This window comes from Thamnophis elegans, chromosome 7, assembly GCF_009769535.1.
Source record: "Thamnophis elegans isolate rThaEle1 chromosome 7, rThaEle1.pri, whole genome shotgun sequence".
Classification (NCBI taxonomy): domain Eukaryota; kingdom Metazoa; phylum Chordata; class Lepidosauria; order Squamata; family Colubridae; genus Thamnophis; species Thamnophis elegans.
Window position 1 is genome coordinate 28,298,263 of NC_045547.1, and position 21,423 is coordinate 28,319,685.

At 36.1% G+C, this 21,423-nt stretch overlaps 1 protein-coding gene across 4 annotated transcripts in view; it reads right to left on the bottom strand.

Annotated features, from left to right (window-relative positions):
• Positions 1-952: 952 nt before the first annotated feature.
• The window catches only part of RBFOX2 (RNA binding fox-1 homolog 2), a 197,033-nt gene continuing 176,562 nt past the window's right edge, over positions 953-21,423 (bottom strand). For 3 of the 4 annotated variants that reach the window (XM_032220537.1, XM_032220536.1, XM_032220538.1), the window contains 4 exons: positions 18,779-18,818; positions 8,447-8,535; positions 6,794-6,866; positions 953-5,492 (listed from right to left, as the gene is read on the bottom strand). In XM_032220537.1, coding sequence (XP_032076428.1) covers positions 5,448-5,492; positions 6,794-6,866; positions 8,447-8,535; positions 18,779-18,818 — 247 coding nt within the window. In that variant the 3' untranslated portion in view covers positions 953-5,447. Of the gene's footprint in view, positions 5,493-6,793; positions 6,867-8,446; positions 8,536-18,778; positions 18,819-20,007; positions 20,121-21,423 lie in introns of those variants that run through there. The other variant, XR_004255698.1, reaches the window with a different exon arrangement.

The window sequence follows — 21,423 nt, forward strand, 5'->3', positions numbered from 1 at the left end:
ACTCCAAATTAAAAAAAACAAACCACAAATTAATATAACAAATGTCCTCAGAGTTTGCATATCTGTAATAAGAGTCCACACAGCTTTCCTCACCATAAAGCTAAACAGATATAATGAACTGCACTTCCCAACATCCCCAACCAGCATTAGGCAATTGCCTTGCTGGCATGGAGTGATGAGAGTTACAGTCTAACGCCTCTGGAGAACTTTCAAATAGATGTGGTTGTCCTAGCTAATGGAAATGAAGTCTCATCTATTGCACATCTTTGGATTCAAGGCTTGGGCATCTGAAAAAGGGAAAGTCTATGTAAAAGCTCTGTATGCAAATGTTTCCGTGCAATGTCAGACTCTTCTTTTTCAAACATCTCTAGTAAGTTGATTAAATCTGATGGCTCGGATGTGGAGATTATCTGTTAGCAGGCCTCAGGGAACTATACTCCTTGACCTGGGCTGGAATCTCTTTCAAATCCTTGACTTGCCACCTCTCTATCATCAGCCTAGCTAATTGTTTCAGTCTTGAACTTTTATATGACACTATTTCTATGAATGCAGGAAAGAAACAAACATAATTTATCAATAGTCCTATACAAAGCCAGTAACATTACTTATGATACAATTCTATGCAAAAAGTTAAGTGTTTTTAATGGTATTGCTTTTAACTTCTAACTTTCAAAAATCCAGTACGCAAAATAAAAATCATGACTTTCAAGCATTACACAAAATACATTTTGGAAGGGTTATATAACTTATTATTTTGCCTAGACTTTGGGTACAATGGAATCTTAACCACCTGAACTGGGCTAGTTTTCCCTATCCAACATCATATTGTATGTCTTTAATCTATTAGATTTGTTTCTCATAATAAAACAGAATTACAGAAACATCAATCCATCCATGCATCCATCCATGCATCCATCCATCCCAGTCTTGAAGGAAAACACAGAATCCAATAGATGTTGTTTCTCTTTTATTTAAAAACAGTGCTTCATTACCATTTGCAAAGGATGAAGAAAGACTCCACCTCCCTTGCTTAGAGTTTATAAAAGCCAGCAACATGATCAATAATTTATACACATGGATAATACAAAAAAAAAGAATAAAAGCTAAAGAGCTAACTACTCTGACCTTCACAATTCCAGCTACTTGATAATAATAAGAGTAACCCAATGAATACTGTATGGTTTGAAAGCTACTGTACAATATGATACTTGAACAGGGGGAAGGGGAGGGAGTAGGGATGTTAGAGATTGCCACAAAGTCCTGGGATGCAGCTACTACTTTTCCAGAGTCAGTCAGGAAACAGGAACCTGGTCAAGCAGCCTGGGCATCCTGGGGAATGATCCAAGGAGAGGGGAGCATCTAATTACAATGCATCCTATGTCCCAAAATTACCTGGCAAGGGAGAAGTGCAACAGACACTGCACCAAGAGCCAAGCCAGTTCAGGGCATATATTAGATCTTCTTCTGACAAACTCCAAGAATTATCAAGTCAGCTTGGGTGGTCAGTAAAGTCTCTGTCATCTTGGGACTGCCCTACAGTTCTGCCTCAACTTTTATCATCATGCCAGGGTCATGCCCCAGGTATTTACAAACAGAACTCAAAACAAAACAAAAACAAAACAAAAACACCAAATTAAAACCTAGTAAGATTACTTTATCACTTATTCAATTCCAGGCAAAAAAAAAAAAAGAGCTGCCAAAACGGTGACACATCACTCTACTGAATATATAGACTAAATTCCTTCACAGCTGCTTCTCAGAGCAACTGCAAAACGCACTTGAATATCCTGCTCCATAAGAGAGAAAACCAAGTACCAGGCTTCTGATTTTCCTTTAAAGACGTCAATAATTAATTGACGTGAGGCAGACTACAAGTCATAATGAATACTTCAGTGGACGGCTTTAAGAAAAAAATAAAGCGGCAGCAAATCTGCTATTGCTAAGGAGCGGGCCATTACTCAATTTTCATTCTTGTTAACAGGCAGTGTTTAGGTTCTATATATCTAGAAAACCTCACAAGAAGCTTCTAATTGTCCAAGGCTTGAAGTATCATCTGAACTAAATAACTGCAGAGGACTAGTGTTGGATTGTTTCCCCACCTTCGTGGCAGTATACGTTCTGCAAATTGAGCACTTATGAGAATTTGCTTCTCAGAAGAGGTGCCAGGGATACAGTCCAAATCTTGTGGTTATATAACCAAATAGGTAGGGAAAACAGCACACTGAGGAAATACCGTAAAAATATTAATAGTCTTCCTCTGACTACCAGAAGACAGTTTGCCTCATTAATGGGAGATTTAGTTTCATTAGACTGTAAATAAAAACCTTAAAATAGGGTGGATGAATAGGGAATGGAGCAGAAAAGGTTGGGTTGACAGTAACAATAATATCACCCAAATAGTGTTTTATGCAACAATGCAACAACAACAAAAATCAAGTATACTGGCGTATACTACAATCATGTTTGAAATCATCAGGAGAAAATCAGAATAAAAACACACACAATGTTACATTGGTTATTCACCTTGTCCATTAGCAATTTTGCCTTCCTATTGTAAAACCCGTTCAGACAGTCAATACACTCCTAAGCCTCTTCTCCAACCCACCCCACCCCACTCCCCACTGCAATGGATTCCTCAGATGCTAGCATGCTAGAGAATGACATGCACATTCTATTTCCCAGGCTGCCTGCACACTCTTTTGCAGCACAAGACACATCCATCCCAATCTGGTATGAAAACTGAAGTGTCCTGCTAGATATCTACTAGACATCTGTAAATGGAGGTGGTTGGAAGTGGATTTGTAAAGCCTTGAATTTGTACTACCATCTATGAAGATGTTTCAACTGTTCTAGAAATCACAGGGTAAACATCATCTTACTAAAATTTTGCTTCGTTGCAAAGTTAGTTCAGGCTTTGGAAAAATCAAGAGATGAGAAGGTATTTATAGGAATAGTGTACTTCATCACATATTTGTGTTTCACAAAGAGGTGAATGCTTTGTTCTTTCGTTTTATAGTTAAGGAATTAGACTAGAGACATTTCTTGACTAAAGATGCCTTGCAGAGCCAGTGATATTACTCAGGTGACAGCCAGGGTGACTTGAGTGTCATTCCAGGAATGATCTGTAAAAGGACTCCACCTTTGTCTTTTAGGAGAAAAAAAATTAATAAAATTATGCAACTTGGAGAATTTATCAAGATTCAGTATTCAATCTTTCAAGTGTAAAAAAAAACATTTAGTCCAAGAATTGTATCTTACAAACTGCAGATTATATCTTTTCTATGTCAACACAATACAGTTGACAATTTCAGTTGACAGTTGTAATTCATTGTGGAACTCTGATGTGTCTTATTCAACAGGCAGAAGTAAAATAACATCCTCCTTGAGATGAAAGTAGCTGGAAAATTTGTTCTTCCTTCTTCATTTCCACAATTTTGTGACAGCTGTAATATTCCTATTCTCTTCTCATTTTAAGCTGGATGTACAAAACAAACTTAGCAACTGTTACAGCAACTTGTCTTTTTAAAAAGTGGCCAACGGTCTAATAGTTTAGTGCCCCTTTGCTCAGATAAACTGACACTTTCATGAAGATCTCCTCTTTAGCAATCCACACAAATCTCTGGCAAGCCACAAGAGAACACAATGGCAGTGGAACTAAAGATGCTTAAGTTGTAGATGACTGGAACAGTGCACTTATGTGATATCACTGAAGGTTTTTCAAATCTCCTTGCCCATTTTGACATCATTGTGGAGCAAAAGATAATAGGGTTTCATCTACCCAACTGCCTATTTCTAGTCGAAAAGTCCTCTGATACTACTTTAGTGCACTAAAGAAACAGGGAATTGTGCTTTTGTAATGGGTATGGCTTTAAAGTTATACTACACAAGATGGTACACTTAATCGTAGTCAAAAGTCTGAGATGGACTTTTAAGTTAAATCTGTGGGGCGTCTGCAGGAGGTGTTGCAAAAATAACAACGGAAGAGTACAAGAATAAAAAAGGATCTCTTATGCTATTCTAATGTCTATAATTAGTGATAAAATATTTGAGAGCCTTGGTTTGCTTTTCATCCAATTGCATGCATTATGAATTTACAAGACTTCGGACCGTAGTAGAAGAAAGAGTATTCCAGGAAGATATTCCAGCATGGGACAATCTTCAGGCTTTCCGGAAGCCCTTTTTCAATTCCAAACTGGCAGTATTGACCCAATTAAGCAGTTTGTCTTTAGACGAGCAACCGTTAAAAGACTCTGGTTGCAAATCAGAGTGAACATCAATTATGCCTTTATATTATGTTTAAAAATAGTTCATTTCCAGATACCAATGCTAATACAAGCATTTCCAAATTAGTGTTATGACAAAAGGAAGAAAAAAAATCCCCCTATCCCCACTGCTTGCCTTACTTTTCTGGTCCAGAATGCATTTTTTTTTCCTTTTCATGCAATATTTTTTATAACACACTTGCAGCAAAGCTAACTACCACAGGGTGAAAAAGGAGGATCTTGTACAGTGGAGTATCAGAGTAGCCCTGGTGCAAGCTTTTCCCATAATCACTAATCCAGAACCTCAGAATATGTAGATCTTTGCCATTAAAATTTTGGTTTTTCTAAAGAAAAAAAATAATAATTCCATCATAGCTCCAAATTCAATGGGTTATTGTCCCAAACATGCCTTCAGGAAAGAGGGAAGAGGGGGAAGAGAAGAAAACCAAAGCAACGGAATGATTAAAGTAAAGCCATGGTAGAATGGATCATAAGAATTAAAGGTAGGAGTTATGTATTCGTTACATGCCTTGTCCTCTAAAAATCATTATAAGATGAAGTCTTTGGGCAGCTTTGAGCAGTTTTGTCTTGAAAATTATAAAAAATCTTGATGCTGCTGGAGCAGTCCTGAGCCCATATAAGTGCCAGCTGGTGATAAAAGAGGAGGGTCTTTGTGTTTCCAAGGAGCATGCAGGTTCCAGCTGCAGGCAATCAACATTCACCCCCCCCCCATTCCCCCAGTAGAGGGAGCTCTTCCTCACTATTCTGGCTTTTGGGCCTCAGACCCAGCAAAAATATCTACATATTCCTGACTACCTTCCATGATATTGAATCCTAACAGCCCTCCTTAGCACTATTTGTTTCTTTTTGTGTGATTGATAGGATAAACTATGCATATATAGACACAAAATGCATTATGTTTACCACAGTTAAAAACAAACAATTGAAAAAAAAAGATCAAAAAATGCACAATCTTTGGAACAAAGAATTAAAGGCAGAAATTTAAAGGAAAATACATATTTAAAGAACATAGTGAGGTATAAAAAAGTATTTCTCTTGTTTTTTTCTTTTGTTTCCTCCTCTTCTTGCTATAGAGTTCCTCTACTAGTAAATATTGCAATAGCCAGGCCTCATGAACTGGGGGGAGGGAGCTGTCCCACTTGCAGGGGGGGGGCTCATGTCACTTCAGTAAGGAGCGAATCGGCTGTAGCCACCTCGGTATAAACTTGCCTGCAAAAGTTGACAAAAAAGAGGAAATTTAGACTTTTTTTTTAAAAAAAAAGAACAATGCATGTATGACTGTTTTCCCATGTAACCCCTGTGTGACTTAAGAAGCTGTAGAATTCTTCTTTAAAATGTTTCAACTGACCTGAAATTTGGGTGTCTGAAAATTTGGTGCCATATTTGTCTTCTGGATCAAGCAAATTAATCCTAGATTATCCCTAACAACTTTTCTCTGTGTTTCCTGAATTTGAATTTGAAACTGAATTTCTCTTTGTCCCTGGCTCTGCAGTTCTTTTACTGTCTTCTTCCTAGCCAATTTCTTCAAATTTAAAAACATGAACCTCTTGCAAGTTATCCTAAGATTTGTTTAAAATGCAAATCAGAAGATCTGCAGGCAGACTGCTCTATGATGGTGATAACATTTGAGAACATTTAACTTTGAAAAGGAAAGTAGCCAGGTCCAAGTCTTATTGCTCAGCTTGCTAACAAATCAATGGGATTAATGAACTCCAAGTCCTTCAGCACCAGTAAACTCATTACCAAGGTTAAAATCAATTATTGGCTTCATTAGTTTAATTTGTAATTCTTCATTAAAACAGAAACCAGAACAACAGCTCTGGATACAAACAAAAGAATAAATTATCTCCTTTGATGTTAGAATGCCAATGCACGTGACTGGAATATGGTAATAAATCTCTGACTGTATTTGAGACCAAGCCTGGGAATAATATTATGTGCAGATTTCTCTTCCCATTTGGTGATTTGACCACAGCCTTCCCTTTAAAATGGGACTGGTGGTTGGCATTAACTTTCTCATATCCTTCGTCCTTGCATGGTTTAGCAATTAACCAGTATCCTGAATATACTTTTTATTATACAACTTCTCAGACTATTCAACCACCCATACTGTAGACAATGTAAGTGACCCTCATTTAATGACCATTCATTCAGTGACTGCTCAAGTTAAGATAGTGCTGAACAAGTAGTTAAACTGATCCTTACTCTTACAGTCATTGTAATTCCTGGGTTCATGTGATCACAACTTGCAACCTTCCCTGCCAACTTCTGACAAAGTCAATGGGCAAGCTGGCAGGAAGCTGCAAGTCACAGTTAAGTGAAGTCCTTGATTAACAATGTCAACAGTGGCTGACCCTTTCATAAGCGGCATAGTCACGTTGTTGTTTTATAACCATGTTGCTTAATGGCAGTTTTTCCAGTCCCTATTAGCAGTGTTAAGGATTGCCTGTGCTTCTTTGTAAAAGTATAAAAGGTAAAAGTCACCAAGGAAGAGAAAAAGCCACACTTACCACAGCGCCAACTCCATAGCTAGCTGCAGGGGCAAGAGCATGGTAAGGGTCTGCTGTGTACACCCTGCCGTAACTAAAAAAAAAAAAGGGGGGGGGAGAGATAGGAATTTAAAAAGTCACTTCAATAAGGATTTTTCTCATTAGAAGAAATGGAAATCTATGAACTTCCTGGCTTCACCCCACCTATAATTTCTTTTTCTACGTATCTAAAGGACTTGTTTAAATCTCAAGGAATTATTGCATCGATATTCCATTGGGAAAACCCCAGGTACTCATAATTTAATACTTTGAAACAAAAAGGCTTCATGTTGAAGGAAGCATGTTTCACATTATGGTGGTGGTGCTTGAATATTGGCCTATCATAAATGTGTGTTGAGATTTATGCTGGGAAAGTATCTTTTGTATAATAGAATTTCACAATTTTAGATTGAAAAACATATAAACCTATACTATTTATATTAAATTTGAGACAGCCGAAACTGATCATCCCCAGGAAATAAGTGTGAGTAATTCTTGCAGGAAAATGAGGCAGGCTTTCCATTTGAACAACTGCTCAGACAGTATACCAAGTCCTTTCAGGTGCAACTTCAGAAGTTATCTATTATCATTGTGGCAATAACACCAAAGAGGACACTGGAAGGTGTTTGAAGATGAAAGAGCAGTACAAGAATAAAAGTAAAATGTACCGTACTTTCATGCAAGGCTTTATTATATCATTCCTACTTATGACTCCTATCTGTCCTTAGATATAAGGCTTGCCAAAGAAAGTGTTTTAGTTGCTTAGCCAGTGTACATAGCCTTTTCACGGGTACAAAAAGGCTTTCATTCTCACTTATCATTACCTTAATGACCAAAGCACCAAAAGGCAAGACAAAAAACAACGAAGGGAAATTAACCATGGAGACAAGCAACCAAGAACTGAGGAGAAATTTTGTAAGAGAGCAATCAACCAATGCAATAGCTTCCCTTCATAAATTGTGGGAGCTTCATCACTGAAAGCTTTCAGGAAGAGACTGGACTGCCATCTGTCAGAAATGATGTAGTGTCTCCTACTTCAGCAGCGGGCTGGACTAGAAGCCCTTCAAAGTCCCTTCCAACTTTATTATTTTATGTTCTAATGGTTGTGATTATAGAGAACAATTATGCTAAGCAACACAATAACTCCCAGAGGCCATTGTATGTACAAGTCAATGATGTCTTTTTTGTATGTTCATAGATTATTGCCAAAATATGGAGCATAGTGTAATTCATCTTCAATGAATTCATTTCTCACAATTTTTAGCCACTTCCCCTGGACAGGGCACTGGAGGGGAAAAAATCTGGTTATTGGTTGTGCTTGAAAACAGCACAAATTCACTTAAAAATGCCAGCAGGATTATTGATTGTTTTCCTAAAGGCAAACTACTGTTTTGTCTACAGACAAGGACAAGGTTGAATGCTGATCCTGATGCATGACTGCTATCTCTTTTGGAAACACATAAACCTTAGGCATATAAGAACTGTTTTTACTGAATGTTTCCTAGCCATAAACCTGGAGATCATGCTTTTGGCATTTGCAGGTAGGACACATACTGAAGAATATGAGGAAATGTACTGTACTTTTAAAACGGCATTCTCTCCAGAGACATGAAAACCATGCCTTTCCTTACATACCCATCACTGTAAGCTGCTGCAGCAGCTGCAGCAGCAGTGGCTGCTGTTGCAGTAGCGGGCTGCGCATATCTGTAGGCTGCATATCCACCCTGCAGGGGGGAAAAAAAAGAACTGACTTTATAGATATCTTTCTCCTTAAACAAAGCAGAGTGATCTACACAACACAAGTACAGAGGAAATGTTTCAAACTGCATCAACTCCCATGTCACATTTAATTATGAAAGCACTCCCTGATCCTCATATATTTTGCTATCTTCCCAATGTGTTACCTGATGAAATCAAATGGAAAAGGCCTACACTATCATAGTACTTGTAGGTCAATTTATGAACAAGAATATCAAAAATAAAGATGCTAATACATCTCTTTAGTCCACCCTGATCATAATCAATATAAAAATAGGAGGAAAACATTGTTACCCACCGGAGTTGTCCATAATAAATCTTCCAAGAGGTTTCCAGGATTATAAATTCAAATCAAACACCCACACAAGCTAATGTTTAGGAAATGAATTCTATATATGGAAGGCACATTAAAATGAACTCTCCAAAACAAGTTCTTTTTGTCTCCAATGATCTAAGTACCATCTTCCTTCCTGTATCGTCTGTCCTGTAGTCTCTTCCTTGCCAATTCCTTCACTTAATTTAGAATTTAATGGCTTTAAATTCACTGCTACATCATGATCTTTTTTTTCTTGCCAAAATCTCTGTAATAGCTCGTCTGATTTTGTACATCAGATTGTAAGGCTTAACCTTTAAGAGTCTTCATTTAGCTACATATGGCCTTCCTTTTATTTTTGTCCTATGCCTGGGACATCATAATCCTGTCCCAGTAAAAGCCAATCCTCTTTGTTTCTTACATTTCCTATAACGACGGAAGCTGCCTGATGCTCCTTCCAGTTTTAATGATTTCCTATCTAACATTTATTTTTTTAAATAGGAAGCTAGTGTGGTACAAAGCAACAGGATTCGTCTTTTAAGAATATATCTGGGCTTAAAAGAAAGTATCTAAGAAACCAGAAATGATGAGTACCTACTTAGGGATTTGTCTTCTGATAAACATTAATGTGCATATATGTGTGAGTTGTAAACTTTCTTTCTTATTTACTTGGCTCATGTTTACCATGGCAGCCACTTAGTAAATGGGCAATCTCTCAAAACAATCATTTTTTGAGAATATTCATGACAAGTTCTCAAAATTACAAATTTGCCTATTTTGTCAGTCTGGCACAGAACTAACTTTAGTGAGTCTGCCTTAAACATAATTTTTAAAAGAAGAGACTGTGTTCAGCTATTCATACTGCAGAATAACCAGCATGTTTTACCTATTTTATCATTAATATCTGAAAACTTGTTTCCTTTTAATTTGTAGTTCAGCTGGATGCCGGGAGAATGAATTTATGAAACAATCTTGTTTTGGTGCTATATCTATTATACTGTTGCTTTAAGAATTGACCAGTGCAATCTTTATGAAAAGAAAGCAGATACCTAAACATTTCATTGTAAATCCAGGGCAGAAATACTGTATTTAAGATAACCAATGCAACAATAACAAGCTTGAAACTGTAAAAATCCTGTGCCTAGAAATCTCATCTAACATATAAGAAGCCTTCACAGACTAAATCATGGTAACAAATAATTATAGTCTTGAAATTATATCAGTCAACAATTAGGTTTGAACAATGTTAAAACATTAAAAGACTGGATGTTTTGACAATTAGCAAAAAAACCAAAACCTGTAAAACTGAATATTCCTCTGCAATTCAACCCCCACCCCCCAAAAACTCCTCATATTCAGCAAGCCAATCTAAATTGGCTCATTGCAATATATCGTTTTTCTATTGTTTCAGGCCCACATGGAATAATCAGCCTCAAGGGTATACAACCCAGAGAAGTAATTTTTCCCTTCCTTAATAGTTGTATCAATCATTAATAGTTGTTGTATCAGGTAATTGTATTCCAAGTGTCTACTTTAATTAATTTTACTGAGTTCTGAATGTAGAAGAGGAGAAATTGGGAATGAAAATCCATGTGTTCATGGTATGAAACAAGATTTTTCATGAATGTAAACTACGTACAAACAAAGGGTTATCTTTTCTCTATCCAGCTATTACAGGGAATACTTTTTATACAGTAATATGCTAAACCTTATTAATACAAACCAAAAAATAAATTAAAAACAATAAATGCAGAAAGAAAATTAGAAAAGAAAAAAAAAGATTATAGTAATGGGGAATCTATAGCAATTACTATAAAATATTGAGGCTCTTCTTCAAAAAGAATAGCAATCTTTAAAAATCTATTCTTTAGAGCTTTTGGAAAAAAGACAATGGTACACTTATACGGTTCTGAAATTAACCACCACTTCAAATCTCCTCCTACCACAAATGAATAACTGTTCTAGTGCTTCTCCTCATGATAGTCTCTATTCTGACTTTGTTTAGCTCTTTATTAATTTCATTCTATTGAGTATTAGTAGCTGAATAAGAATTTTATTCCAAGGGGTTTTGCTAAAACTAAGCTTCAGACATACTGGCATCCCTTTTCTTGATTAAAAAAAAAATCCAGATTGTGGAACTTTCAACACATCTGATATTCAGGCATGCTCAGATGTATTCATCTTGGTCTTTGGCAACACTGATTGCTGAGCAGATTGTCTCATAATGTGCCTGGTGTGCTCTATTCCCAACATAATTTTTTAAATTTGACATTTGAGATAATCAGCTGAGTTCAGCCCAACTGTGAATATGAGGACAAGATGCAGTTTGAAACTAAAGATGTTTTTTTTTCAATTTAAATCATTTTAACTTGCATTTCTTACAAAGAAAAAAAGGACTGGAATTAGGGTGGGAAATGGTAAAACATTTATTAATTAAATGAAAATGAAAATAAAACTAAGCATGCTGACATTTGGAACTAAAAAACAACCAGCAAAGTCACCACGTTCAGACTCATATTGGCTAGTTCTATCTATCCCAGCATTCTCTTGGGACAGCAGTTTTGCCCTAGGCTCTACCACAAGCTCAGTGAAGTACACAGCCTCAATTACTAGAGCGTGCAGCCACAACGACCTGCTATTACATAAACAGTCAGTCACCACTGGAGTTAACATTCCAAATCTTAAACAATTCCCATCTACCCCAAAATAAAAAAGAAACTTCCCACCCTAGCCCTGTCCCACACCACGAATGTTAATAATTATAACAAGCAGTAACCCATCTGTTATATCAGAGAAGGGAACAGAGACTCCACTGAGAGATTTCGAGCAAGATATTAATATTTCTCAGCTGACTGCACAATAAACTACAACAAAAAAGGGAAAAAATAATTCATTGGAAAAATGAAGCTAAAAATAGCCATTGTGTATTTTGGGGTAAGCAGGCATGGATACAGATGTGAAATTACTGTATTTAGAAAAATGTATGCTGTATATAAATGAATGATCATATCTATGTGATGAAACTTGCGTGGTTTTTTGATCTGTATGCACAAGACATTTAACTGGGTCAAAGAGGAGCTGTAGAAATATCTTAACTAACTATGGAAATGAATTGCAGTTAGTTGAGATAGTTAGGTTTAAGCTGAAGCTAAACTAACTGCAAACAATCAAGGCAGTTGGGTCACCTATTCTTTCTTTTTCTATGCATCCCACTTTATCAATTTGCTGTTTGGCCCCCACAACCACTAAGAGATGCAAAGGGAGCAGAAATAAGACTGGAATAGAGTAAGATCCTATCCTATTCCTCCCACACACCCTCTCTGTGTGCATGTGAGAGAAAGACAGGAGCATGTAACATGAGGTGGTTAAAGAAACATAAAATGACCATTCCCACTCGTCAGCAATTATGCGTTCCTGGCACATGGGATTAGTCAATTAACCAAAGGGAGCAGCTGACATCAGCATGATGTCATCTGAACATGTTCATTAGATCTACATTGCATAAAATCAAGAAATAGAATCAAAACACATTCCTGAAAAATGAACATGGACATTTAATTATATCAGTAGACGATGCCTGCTTGAAAAATTAGCAGATAAACTTCAGCTAGGATAAGAAAAAGCATAATGTGTACACATTTTCCCCCAATTTACAAGAAATTAGATGTACATGAAACAGATATATAAATTCTGGCATAAGCTTACTCCAGAAAAGATTTTTGAAATTTTGAGTTGTGAAATTTTAGGGACTCCTAATTTGCCCTGTCAATTCATTTAAAACTCCATGGAATAAGTCCAAGCTACTTATAATATCCCCAGTTCCTGCAGCTTTGGCAGAAAAGACTTGCCTACTTACTCACATTTTTTTCCTCCCTTCCCTGCCTTCCATCTGTTTTATATTTCTCTGCACCCAATCAAATATTATTTAATTCACTACAGAATATTCCAGAATTTAGCAAATTTATGTTAATCAGTAAAAGACACAGACCAGGACCAGTTCTTTCATATTTATCTGTATCTGGACAATAAAAACCTATGTTTCAAATCATATAATCTTTATAATAGGTGTCCCAAATTTTAATTATTTAGACTTGAGTTTTTCATTTTTCACCTTGAGAGGAATACCTTCTCAAGAAGGCATTGTTAGGCATGTGATGACAGATTCTTTTGTCCTATAGGTAAGGCAACCCTGAGGCTCTGTTGCAAATAGAAAGGAGGAAGAGGTTGCTATAACATGACAGTGATCAAGTTATCAGAAATAGCCAGATAAAGGGAAGAGCCCTTCACTGCACAGCTGTCTTATTTCAACGTGGGGCAATAAATTAGAACAAGGACTGTCCAAGTGCTGCTTTAGTCAAGGGGGAAGATGGAGATTAGTTTCATTCATTTTGTCTGGAATTCATTTAAACTTGATGTGTTTCAGGTGCTGCTGCAAGCATCTTTTATTAACCTTTCCCCCATGATATGTAGACTTGAAGAGATCTACAATATGCAACAGGTTTCCTATTTGTATTCTCAGCACAATGTTAGACGAGTACTGAAATGAAATCTACTTCTTTTCACAGTTAAGTAAATCGAAATAGCAGGTATAAAGGCAAACTAAAAACAAAAATACACCAAAACACATCTGATTTTATATATTCCAATAGGTTGATATTCAGTTGCATAGCTTGCCCCATGAGATATTGTCAAGGTTCTCCGTGTGTGCCTGGATGCTCTTAGAGTTTGGATGGAGAGGAAGAAGAGGTTGGCTGTGAATTTAGGAACCCTCCATTTCCAGGGAATGTCCATGTTTAGTTCCATATAAAATTGCATTTCCCAGGATTAGTGAATATATATTAAGAATCCTCCTGAAATCATAGTTTTAAGGAGCAAATGACAGCCGTGGCATTGAGGGACTTTGCAGATTTATCTAGTATGCCAATTTCATCCTTTTCTGGGTTGAGAAGTCTTTCTCTTGGTCATCTCTAATCAGAATTATTGCAATGAGTTCTGCATGGAGCTGCTTTAGAAGATTATTCAAAAACAAACGTTGATCCAGAAGGTGGTATATAAACTGTTTTGCCTATATGACAGTTCTATTTCATCAACTGCCCTGGTTATCAGTTGACATCTAGAAACAATTCAAAGTATTGATTGTCACACATAAAACTATGTGACTCAGGGCCTAGACAGCTAAGGAATTGTCCTTTTCCTTGGATTACCTCCTCTGATCTCACAATACAGCAGGAAATGAGTGGGTTTGAAAATTTATTCATAGGACATTGCTTGGAGATTCTCTTCTTGCTCTCAAATAATGGACAAGGTTTATTTCCAAGATGCAAGTTGCACAAAATATGCTGCTTTCCATACATGTAGTCACGACTTTGCCAGAACATTTGCTCCTGTGTGACAAATATATAATGCTGGAACTGATGAATTTCTACTTCAGTTAATATTTGCAGGTGCTGATTCATACACTCATTTCTGCATCAATGTATGCATGCTAAAAAAACTAATAAATCCTCATGTGTTTAGAAGCTTTTCCCTCAAAGTACTGAATGAACATTAATCCTAAATAAATACTTTTAACATCATAAGATATATGCTTAGAAATTTTTTAGCATACTATCTAATTTGAGGGTTTGGGACAGTAGATTCAAATGTTGAAAACAAATAAAAAATAAAATAAAAAAGAGGATCCCATCTATTCTAATAACAGACATAGACTGCAAACTCTTAAACATGAAAAAGTAAAATTCTTCAGAATATGCTGAAGAATATATTTTTATATCTATAAATAACAGCAAGAATTCCTCTTATTGTAGCAACTAGAAAATTACCCTGTGGTCATAATAGTTGCTACTGACCATGTTTCTGATCTGTCAGCATTTATCCAGGGAAGACTAGGTCAATAGAAAATGTTCTGAGAGAACTACCTTAAGCCATATTCAGGTGCAAGATTTAAACTCTCCCGGGAGACTAAATTTAAGAGAGTCTTTCCCCATCCCTACCCCCAGAATGATAGACTTTTGGGCTGCATTTCCAACAAAGCAGAGTTCCAATATTAATATGAGCAAAAAATATTCTGCCACAGAGTAAATTTGTAAAAAATTGGCAGAGCACTCTTATCCTGTTGTGAAAACATTCCAAAATGTTCATCACTGTAGTGCTTGGAGCTTAGCAGATGGAAAATGAAATAGGGGAGATGTCCTAGTTCTCCAATAGAAGAGAATATATGGAGCTCAAGGTTGAACTGTAGAATCCTTGATGCTTCCTGAGTTTGCAGACATTAGAATAGAATAGAATAAAATTCTTTATGCGTCAAGTGTAATTGGACACACAAGGAATTTGTCTCTGGTGCATAAGCTGTCAGTGTACATCAAGCAATACGTGATAAATCATGATCATAGTCATTATAAAAATACATTCATCATAAACATCATGAGTGCTAGTGAATTTAGGGTTTGCTTCCTGTTTATATATTGTAGCTTCTTCTGCCAGAGTTGTTGGGGGTATTGTTTTCTCCTTGGTAATTCTGATTAGGTAGAGTAGGTTAATGAAACATCTGCAAATAAACAATCAAGCTCAGAGAACACAAATATAGACAGTTTTTATTCTATAGCAAGCAAGGTAGGCATAGGGGAGATTGGGAGAAGCTAAGTTATGGTCTACATTTCACCCCTTGGTTTGGTGATATGATGGAGAGTTGGGGAAAGCATGGCTTGCAATCTCACAAAACTGAACTCCTCCACATGTTAGCTGATCTCCTTTAGGAGCTTTTTATGCTGGACACTCTTAAACTCAGAAATAGCTGGACTTGCAAGCTGGGGAGGAAAAATGGATCCAGAATCAAGAGTTCTCTATTCAAGGCGGTGGTCCAGGATCTGCAGAGTCTACACTTCTGTTTCAAAAGTTTAACTTGTAAAGACCTTTACTTTTGTTCTGTGACACCCATGAAATATTATCATGACACTCTACATTCTGCCTCTTGTTTAGAAGGTGGTATCTTGACACTGCTTATTATTGAGAGTTGCTGTATTTCAGAAAATAGTTGAGAGTCAATGATTTCAGTGTTTTTTAAAAATACCCTGCAATTAATGTGTTCACTTCTGTGCTTCTCTACAATAGGTTATTTATTTCTAAAAGCACAAAGCATAGGACTAGCATTCCCGAGCTTTCTTTCAAGAAGGCTAGCAAATATGCTTTAAGTATGGATAAGAAACACAAAAGAAAAGAAAAAAAAACCCACACATGCTTAAATTATGCTTGTCACGTACACAAAAAGTTCTCCTAGTTTGCTACCTACGTATGCTTGGAAAAACCTTCCTATATGTTATGGGATTTGTGCAGCACTGAGACAAATGAGAGTTTTAATCATATGCTCCCAAACATATCTTGGCCTTTTCTTTTTCTTTTAAAAAGACTCTGTTCCCATCTCTAATTGGAACTGTTAGTATCAATTCATTTTTTTTTCCTTTATCCCACTGCAATCCACAATCTGATTGGTTGGCAGGTCACACTGGCACTCCTACCTGAGGTATTTTAGCGCTAATGATTGGTTCCTGTAAGACTATTCTATAACAGAACACAGGAAGAGCAATTCAAAAACACAGCTGTGGAGGGAAACAATCAGACACAAAAAACCCCAGCAAAGGGCTTACCAGCCTTTTCTTTCCTTAGGATGCAAGCACATGTTTCACCAAAAGGTTTGATCCTTTAGGATGACTGCTTTTGTGTAATAAATAAACCACACTAGTGGAAGCTGTGATCAAAGCTGTTACTTCCCACACTTACCCTCTGCACCCTGGGCCTGCATTTTTAATGCCAGGGAGCAATAAATCTTTAGATTGGAAATAAAGTAGTTAGGAATATTTGCCCCAGAAAAGAAAAGGAAGATATGGATAAGAAAATAATAGAAAAGCAAAAGATCTAAGCAGAGACCACTATTTTCTCTTTCGTATCATCTCCGTTCCATTAAACTGAATTTCATGGGAATAGTTTTGTTTAAACCTTCCTTCTTTCCTACTTTTAAGAACTGCTTTCTTCATTCCTCCCACAACAGTGACTTCCCCACAGAGGCAAGAAAATGAATTGCTGGTGAATTATTATGGAGAAACAGCACCCATTTGATTCATGCCAATTAAAACAGCAGAAAGCAGATGGCTTAGAATTATTGACCAAGATGTTACTATTATCGTTCATGTCAGTTAGCAATGAAAAACAATGGAGAAAATTTGGTTCATCCATTTTGAGAGATGTATTTATTCTCACTAGACTCAAAAGAATGAATATCTGAATATTTTTTTAAAAATATAATTTTAAACCTTTAAGTAAATATCAAGGCTAGTTTGCAATAGGGGACATTGTGCTGGAGTTGGGGAATTACCCAGCTGGATACTTCTTATTATATTATATACAACTCAAGGGATGGCCTTCATTTGTTTATAGTCTCACTGCATCTCCTCTGTATGAGATAATAATGCAGCAGTGCTGGGAGAAGGGGGAAGAACAGCTATTTTTTTCCTACACAAATGACATAATGAAATCCAAACAAAGTAGAAAAGTGCACAAGCAATGCCTACAACAACTTGAAATAGATTATTATTATTATTGTTATTGTTATTATTATTATGTTTATTAGGCAGAACTTCTGCCTAACTCAAGGTTCTGCAAGGGAAATACCTTTTTTTAAAATATAAAAATTGATAGGCTAGATTCTAGAAGCAAGAGAAGATTGTCCCACATATTGTCTATATTATAATATGACTTTTAATATGAAATAGCTTTAATAATAAACATATTACATTCATTATAAGATCATCACAAAGATCCCATCTGTTCTCTTCTACTGACATCACAATCAGAATTATACTTTAAATTAATTTAGTGAAATGTTTTATTGCCAGCTGGTATTTAGAGCTTATCTAACCAATGCATAAAGTATTATTTATTGTCCTTTTGACCAGAAAATAGCTGCAGATTTCTAGGTAGTAAATAAATACTTTTTAGTTGCCTCTATGCTGTTTTAGAGCCTACTTTTGTCAAATTCTAACAAATTTGATGACTTCCTTATGTATTGGACTGTAGTTCCTATAAATCTGAGCCAGCATGGGCATGGCCAAGAAGTCAGTGTAATCTGGAAGGCATCAAATAGGGGAAGCCTGGTATAAGGACAGCCGTGAACTAAACCATCTGATTGAGGAGATACAAGAAAATACTCTTTTTCAGTTAATTTAAAGTTAAAGGGAAAAGTAAGTAAGGACATGATATATCATGATCACCTTTAGGGGATAGTGTCAAAAAGCTAACCAAAACATTTACTATTTATTTGTTTATTTACATTTGGGTGTAATATTTAACATGTTGTAAAACATGTTACCTATAAATGTTTGTGGACCTTAAATTCTCTTAGTCTCCAATCCCTACATAAATTTTCAAAGATCGTAAAAGAAGAAAGGAAATGGATAAAGAAAAGAAAAGGTCTGAGGCAAGATCAGCCTTTTTATTTTGGGTAACCAAATTATGTCAATTAAAAGGGCAATGATGGAAATTTTCATTTGCGAATTGTATCTTAGGCTGATTAGAACTACACCATACCTTTGTGAGATGAATACTCAGTATATTGAACCTGGCAATGGTCAAAAAACCCAGTTCAGATTTGCACTGAGGATCAAGTGCAATAAAAAGAAACATGCTTGCATTCTTTAATATATAATAAGTTGTATATACGTATATATATATATAAATATGTATATACAGGGAAGAAGAAAATTATATTATGAAATACAAAACTAAACCAAAAACATCATCATAAATAAGAAGAACAGCAACAACAACAACAATAATAATAATTTAAAAAAAAGGCTGGCTTGTTATGGGTTGGAGATGAGAAGACTCCAAGTGTATATACTTACATAGAGGTCAGCACCGTAAAATCCGTCCTGGTAAACCACACTGCAGAAAATCCATACAAAAACAAAACAAAACAAAAAAACAAAACAAAAACAAAAAGAACAGAAAACACATTCCGGTTATTGAGGACGGCAGCATGCACATGCACTTTACACAGGCAGGTGATGTATGAATCCATAACCTGGGCTTTCGGGCAGGAGCAAATCAGCAGAGTTTGTGTTTGCGCACGCACGCTAGACAGCTCCATGTCATCTTCCATGGCATGCAGGCGGGCAGGGCAGAAGGGCAGACAGTATGCAAAGGGGGGGATGGGGGAGAAAACAACCTTTATGCTGTACAAATAGAGTGTTGTTGTTTTAAAAATTCAATGCTTTGAAAAAAAGAGAGATATAACTTGAGAAACCTCGACTAGAGTTATTAACCTGGAAAGGCTTTAATTAACCCTCTAAACAAATGAATCAACTGCTTTCATGTAAAGGGCTCCAAGTAGAACAAGGAAGGTCTTTGGGAGTAGTTCATCCAGTGCTGGGGTCCACCTAGATCAAAAACACACCAAAAGTTGTGTACTCATCTGCATCTTGCAGCCTTGTGTGATCACTTCTGATATCCATACATCACCTATTTTATTTTATTTTTTACATTAGACATGCAATAAGTTTTGGCCGATCACACAAGCATGCAAATTATGATTATTTAGTATCTAAAAGTACTGATTTATCCTCAGAGTAAAAACCCCTGAATCATTCAATTCTGATCAAAGGAAGGAAAAATAAATGTAATAAAAATACCCACAATGCATTGCTTTCACAAGCAGAGATCATGAGCTAAAAGAGTTAGGTAACTGATCCAGGGCTGCAGAACTGGAAAAATAAGAAAGGGGGATCCCTGGGTAGATAGCAATGATACATTCTGTGGAATGTACCTAGCTCCCTCATTTCAAATCTAAAAGCTACTAAATAATTTGTTTGAGCACATCCAGAAAGAAATGAACTGTGAAATTACTACAACTTATTAGAACATTTCATAGAGTAATGTGCTTTGTGTTGATAGGGCAAAAGATCAGGGAAAGATAAGAAAGGAAAAGAGAGTTTGCCATAGCCCTGGTTATGAATGCATGCTTTGCACAGCTTTCTGTAACTTTAATCATTTGGTAGATGAATGCTAAATCACTCATATTAAAAAGCATTAGTTCCCCATATATGAGAGCCTTGTGTGTATGTATCTGGCTTACCAGTTAATGTTATCACAGGCTAGAAGACAATATTACTTGTAATTTTTTTCCATATGCCAACTGGAGTGAAAAATGATGCCAAGCTTCTCTCACACTGATCAGAACACACCCACCTATAGGAAGTTACAAACAACAAGGCTAGGAGAGCTTGGCTATAAATTTGTCATATAATCATCAGATTTCTACAGTGATGCAAGCTTAAGTTATTAAACTACTCATGTAGCATTGCACCCCGCTTCAATTTTAAACTACAAAAACATTGCTGATCAGCATAAATATACTTGATGAAAATTTACTGTAGGAAAGTGATGTCAGTTCAGCAGGGAGAGTATGCCATTTATAATATGGATATATAATATTGATTACAGTAGAGAGGCAAAAATTGGTATTTTTTATTGCGGTGCTTTGAATTTATAAATCTTGTACTGCAAAATCAGTAAGATTGTAAGATGGATTTCATCTTTTGCAGCTTACAAAAGCGTACAAAAACTTTTCTTGCTTTTAATCACATGGAGAAGATATAAAATATTTAACGTATTTTTCGGACACACCAAAGTATAAGACATACCAAGGTTTTGAAGAGGCAAACTAAAAAAAAAAAGTTTTTGCATTCTGCAGACCTCCCAAAAACGGGCCTGTTTTTTTTTTTTTAAGAGCATAAATAACCTTTAGAAGGCTTGTAGAGTGCTCCTGGGGGTGGGTAGGGGGCCAAAAAGGAGCCTTTTTTTGGCGCAAAAAAGGGCATGGATAGCCTTTAGGAGGCTTATAGAGTGCTCCTGGGACTGGGAGGGGGCAAAATTGAGTAAAAAACGGACCATTTTTCGCTCATTTCTGCCCTCCCCAACCCCAAGGAGCACTCTGAAAGCCTCCTAAAGGCTTTGCATGGCCATTTTTGTGAAGGGGGTGAGGTTTCGGTAGGCAGAAAATGCTGTATTCAATGTATAAGACGCACTCAGATTTTCAGCCTCTTTTTTGAGGGAAAAAGGTGTGTCTTATACTCCGAAAAATATGGTATTTGTATTGAGTTGCTTTGCAAAAAATCTTCCCCTTTATCATATTGCAAGAAAATACGAACCACCAAACCAAACTGGTGCTAATTACAAGGAATTATATTCCCTTCCTCTTCATCTTTTAATTTTATCTGGATTGGGACTTCCCTTAATTATAATTGTGCCACAATATTATAATAATAAATATTATTATAAATATTATAAATTTATTATACTTTTATCATTGATTTGAACTTCTATTTTATTGTTTTAGAGATATTTATATCTTACAATTTAAATGTTTTATGCTGTAAGCCATACAGTCATGGGCAACAAAGCAATTTAATAAAGAAAATAAAAAAATATTAATAAATAAAATAAAAATAAAAATCCTGAAAAGAGTTAAAAAGGATAAAAGGTTATTCTG